The 5,662-nt window shown below is 37.4% G+C and overlaps 1 protein-coding gene across 7 annotated transcripts in view; it reads left to right on the top strand.

The window, feature by feature from the left end:
* Window positions 1–5,662, top strand: part of LOC108976754 (FH1/FH2 domain-containing protein 3) — a 129,556-nt gene that overhangs the window by 99,503 nt on the left and 24,391 nt on the right. For all 7 annotated transcript variants that reach the window (XM_018946033.1, XM_018946032.1, XM_018946028.1 and 4 more), the window contains one exon: window positions 4,627–4,685. In XM_018946033.1, coding sequence (XP_018801578.1) covers window positions 4,627–4,685 — 59 coding nt within the window. The remainder of the gene's footprint in view (window positions 1–4,626; window positions 4,686–5,662) is intronic.

Here is a 5,662-nt window from a genome sequence, read left to right on the forward strand (position 1 = left end):
TATATATACATATATATAAAGGCAACAACAATGCAACGAACAAGTAAGCACTCTAACTGTGCAGACTGCAACAAAACAAGCAAATCACAAGCTGTAACTAACCCGCTGTGTAGGCGCTGCCAGGTAGGAGAGCCTTTGTCCAAACGGCCCAACAACAACGGTGTTCCTGCCATTTGATAGGATGGCTGCGGCGCGGGCTCTGCGGTTGCCAGTTGACAATTGACGTTGAACACAACGGCGCATTGTTGGGTTTCACTGGGTTTCTGGGGCACATCCAAGCGGCGCAGCAGACAAAAATAATCACAAACCGCCTTGTGTTTGCCTCTTTACGAAAGATATCCACATATTTACATGCATATACACCGATATGTGGGTGTTTTTTGTGTCGTGGCCAACTGCGGCTGTTCGCTGCTTGTTGCATGTGGCCATTCGAAATTCGCCACTTCAGTAAGATGACGCCGTTGTGTCTTCTTGGCCTTTCACTTGTTAATTTATTGTCGTTAAATGCGCAGCAGTGGAAGCGTTTGCTTAAAAGTGCAAAGAAAAGCGATCGGTTTTTAATAACCGCTGAATGGTGGACAAAAATAAAACAACAAAAGCAAAAGATGGGGGGAAAATATTAATAATTAGTTGGTAAAAGTGTCCGCAAGTGGAATAAATTACCTGCTGGCACGAATTTCTCTTCTTTGCTGAAGCACATTAAATATATGTGTATATGAATGCCGTTATATTTAACGAAGAGCTCATTTAATTAGTTATGGATCGACTCGACTGAAATCTTAAATTCTTCAACCTGACAACTCCTTGCACACCCAACTTTTAATGTATAGACTATATGGAAGTTAACTTATCAATGAAAGTCCAGACAAACCTTGCAAATGCGAAGTGTCACAGTTTCTAAAGTTCTAATTAACTTTTCGTTATCCATAAAATTCCTCACGTAAGTTCGGTTCTATCATATCCATAAAATAGTCCTTTGCTTTCCTATTAGATGCTCTCAATGACGAATGATGCTGTTAGTTTAGTTTTAAGCTATATAATTCCAGTTAATCCACATCAAAAAGGCGTAAAGACCTTTTTAATATCAATTTAAATCGGATTCTTGCCATTTGTCTTATTACTGAATGTTTTCTTTTATTATCTGATAAATCATATAGTCGAAAAGATCAAGAATACTACTGTGGCCAAAAAATAGTAATACTTGAATCATTATTGTTTAGTATACGCTTTCGTTTTTTAAGTACTTGAAGTGTATTCGGAGATTTTTATGATGTGTAAAATTATTCAACAAATAAATTTCATTAAATTGGGCGGAATCAAATTTCTGGTGCCGAAATGTTCAGAATGTTGGAAAACACATTCGGTAATAATTGTTTGCCGCGAGAAAATGTTTGTTATTTGTAGAAATTATTCAAAGAGGGTCGAGAACACGTTGACAACGGACCACCTCCAGGACGGCTATCAACATCAACTGATGATCAACACGTCATTAAAAATAGAAATTGGTACTTGAGAATCGACGATGAATGGTCAAAGATCTTACTGACATCGTTCAAATGTCGAAGGTATCAGTGAAAATTATTTTGAAAGGTTACTTAGTCCCAAGAAAAGTGAAAACTCGATTAATTTCAAAATCATTAAATTTTTTTGAAAAAATCATCGCCTTAACGTTTGTGAGACAATGCTTTCCAGGATGTTATGAAATGTATTATTATTGGCGACGAGTCTTGGATGTATGCTTAAGACCCGGAAATATGCGAATATCGTGGCAATATTGAGTCGAAGCCGAAAAAACCACCAAAGAATGACACTAATCAAGGTTATGTTGACAGTTTTTTTCGATTATCACGCCGTGGTGCACTCCGAATTACTTCCGACCGGCCAAACTGTCAACAAGGAATACTATTTGAGTGTATTTCGTTGTTTGTGCGAAACTTTTCGTATTCTTCGTGAGTTTTTTCGCAGAATTTTCACTCAATATCTAACCGCAACCACTGCATTTGCCGGATTCAGCTCCGTGGAACTTCTGGCTACTCAGCAAATTCAAGCGAGCGCTGCGGGGAAACCGTTTTGAGTTAATTGGAGACATTAATAGTGAAACGCTACGCGAATTGAAGGCTATTTCAGAAATTTACTTTAATAACTGTTGCGAGGATTGGAAAAAAACGTTATTCGAGGAGGACGACAAAGATTGAAGAATAAATTAAGAATTTTATATTATGAACAAATTCTTACTATTTTTTGCTCATAGTCGCACATTGATTGTTAAAGGATTAAATATTCGTCCTTCGATCAAGTAAGATAATATGTTACTTGGGAATTTATCCTAGAAAATACGTGACGATTTCTTTTCAAATAACAAGTTTTTCAAACAAGAACTTGATACTGATTCGAATGACGGCTACATCCTATAGTGTTCAGATGAGCAGCCTGCTGGGACGTCTGCAAAATTTAAGTTCGATATCTCAAAATTAAAAGGTCAACCGAATGCCATTTGAAAATCAATATTAATTTTACCACTTCTCTAGTTTCGCTGTTATTCAAGTAATTACTCTGAAGTATCGTCCACCAGGCTGATATCTACAAAGTCTCCATTAGAATTTTTTGAATAATAAAGACAGAAATCGCGGAATAGTGGCATCTTTGCGGTAGGCAAAGTGTGGGAAATTAGCTTAAAAGGGCTAAAGCAATCAACCAGCTTAGCAGAACATAGTTACACACATACATACAAACATAGTAAAGCTTTTCAGAAGACCTGTTGGAGGTAAAACGGGCCCATTTGCTCATTTGTCGAGGAATGCGATTTGCGATTCGCGATCAACAGCATTCAACATTGAACTTGTTCTAAACGCATCAACACATATACATACATGCATACATATGTACGAAGCAATTACGGCATACCACTGTGACAACATTTAGATGCCGCCGCCATGCAAATTGCAACAAGAAATATAATGCATGCAGCACAACGCGTCGTACCACAGAAGCGGAGGCATTATAGGTAACTTGTTGAATATGAAGCGAGTTTCATGTGGATTGCATTGGTGGAGTGAAAGATGCAAGGTAGTCTTCTTGGGTACGAATGATTGCTTTATAAGCAGTTGCGAGGATTAACGGCAGAGTGAAAGAAAGTCAAGAAGAATTATAGAAATATATCTGATACCCCATATATAGAACTAGTAGATCAACAACTGTAATGACTTACGTGAGTACCTGCCGTCGATGGCGCATAGCGTTGATCAACGCCCCAAATAATACATGCTTTTGCACATATTTTTTGGTTCCAATTGGTCGGGTGGGAGATACACCTTTTCCACCTTGGTCGGGTTCCAGGCGTCCACTGTGGGTCCGGCACCCGGCTGCAGTGCGACTCCACACTGAATCGAATTTTTCACTTCTACCTGCCTTTAGGTTTAAACCACAGCTACCATGAACATCCCGAAAGATTAAATCCAATGAGTAGATTACAGCGAACTCCAAGGTCTAACTGCTACCCGTGGGACCAGATTTAAGAGTCCGGTCAGTCAGTTTTGCTACTACCAGTTGAGCACCAATCAAACTCAATAACTGGTGACGTTTGCCGCTTGAACTTCAAATGTCTTTTCATTAAAAGTAATCTCTTTCAAAGTCTATAAGATCAAATCAAGTTGAGTATTATAGCACTATTTTTGACAAGATTATGCTGAAAGTTCGAGGCAGGCTAAAATAAAAAGACATATAGCAGACAGTTTCCTCGCCTTTTACGACAGTCATAACTTACCACGGGCAAATTCAACCCAATGTCCGCTGGAGAGAACTAGTAAGTAGATTAATGGGGCTTAGTACTTCATATATGATGGACACAATCGATATAAATATATTTCAAGAATTGGCGAGACAAAAGCAAACTTTGGATATCCGGAACTTTTTTCAGAGGAAACAAAATATACTGGAGATATGGGGCTTTTGTCGAAAGAGTAAACTTTTCCCAACTTGCTTATGCTCTGCATTCCAACTTTAATGTTAAATATGTAAAGATATATCGAGCTTTAAGCTCTACTAAAAGATAAGATTATGAGTGCCGGTATGAAGACAACAACAGCTATTAAACCGAGCATATGTCTTTGTTTATTCAAGTGATTTGATTTCTCCATTCGCGTGTTTTATTAATTTCATACAACAATTCGCCCATAACACCTTGCCATAGCTTTGCGCTGAGTAAGCCGCATAGAATTATAATTCTGCAATCGATATTCTTAAATGGTCATTGAACCACATTCAATGGGCTCAAAGGAGGGAAGTAAGTAATCGGCAAGGGGACATAGCACTTGCCAATTAACTATTATGTTGACCGATTTGTTACCGTAAAGCTGGTTAGAGGCAAGTTACTTTGTATTTTCTATTATTATTTCATTTTTCTTTCATTGCTGTGAAGCAGACACACCTGTAAATCTGTAATGCCTGTTGTTGTAATTCTAAGGTTGTTGCAAATTCGCGGCTACAATTTCTATGCGTAGAGTTGGTTTTTTATAATAAATTTTATTGTTGTTGTTTTTTTTTTTTTTTTGATTAATTTGTTTACAATTTTAATTAACAATTTCGTTTTTTTTCTCTCTCTTCCTCTTCCATTCACGCCGTTTACAGTCGCAAAAACTCATTGGTAGTGCGGACACAGCTGAGCGTGCGGGTCCACGCCATTATTGGTAAGTCAACACACACATTTTATTATTGTTGCTGTATGTAGATATGTATGCAGATTTGCACAGCGTTGCATGTCAAAGCTGTAAATGTGAAAAACAACAACAATGAAGTGAAACATCAGTCACTCCAAGCGCGAAACGCGAAACGCTGAAATTCCCACACTCATTTTCAAATGAACACCTTCAATTGCTTTCAGTCGCGCTTGTTTTATGTGCTATCAATGCAAAACAATTAACTTTTCAAGCTATGGGCAGTGTTAGCGCTGCGCTGGCGCACATACATACATGTCCGTCAACGGCGAGCGCTCACCACACACAGCGTGTCAGCCATGGTTCGCCGCACATTCACCGAATCAATTCATCGGTCCTAACGGCTCTTTAGTCATACCAATTGACAACGCACGCCTGCTCATATGTATATTATATAAACCGTTATACATACATCTATATACATATATGTACAAATGTAGGCTTGCAAGTGGTCTATTATTTGAATTGTTTTTTGGTCGGTTAGTGGCTGCAGTGATCTCTGTGTGACACCTTCTTGCCATATAAATAATATCAATCTGTCAACAGCGCACTTGTTTTTGCCCTTGATTTGTTTCGGTGGACATAAAAAACAACAACAATGAATTGTTCAGACAAAATATACAGTAATCTCGGTAATAAAATAATAGCGTGCTGCGCATAATAATGAGTCCAGTGAGTAAATTTCCGGCGAAGAGTAAAAACAATTTTCAATGAAAAAAAAAAATTAAAAGAAAAAAAAAGAATTAAAAAGAATTTGAATAAGAATTCGCAGTTGGAATAGTCAAAAACTGCTGCGCTAAAAAGTGCTGTTATTCGTTAAATAACAGTACATAGTATACGAAAATTAGTATGCAAAATTGTATTGTGTAATAGTGATTGTACTCAAAAATAAAAATAAAAAAACAATTTAAATTAATTGAAATTAAATGAAAAATAATAAAAAATGTAAT

The sequence above is a fragment of the Bactrocera latifrons genome, unplaced genomic scaffold, assembly GCF_001853355.1.
Source record: "Bactrocera latifrons isolate USDA-ARS-PBARC rearing strain unplaced genomic scaffold, ASM185335v1 scaffold_8, whole genome shotgun sequence".
Lineage (NCBI taxonomy): Eukaryota > Metazoa > Arthropoda > Insecta > Diptera > Tephritidae > Bactrocera > Bactrocera latifrons.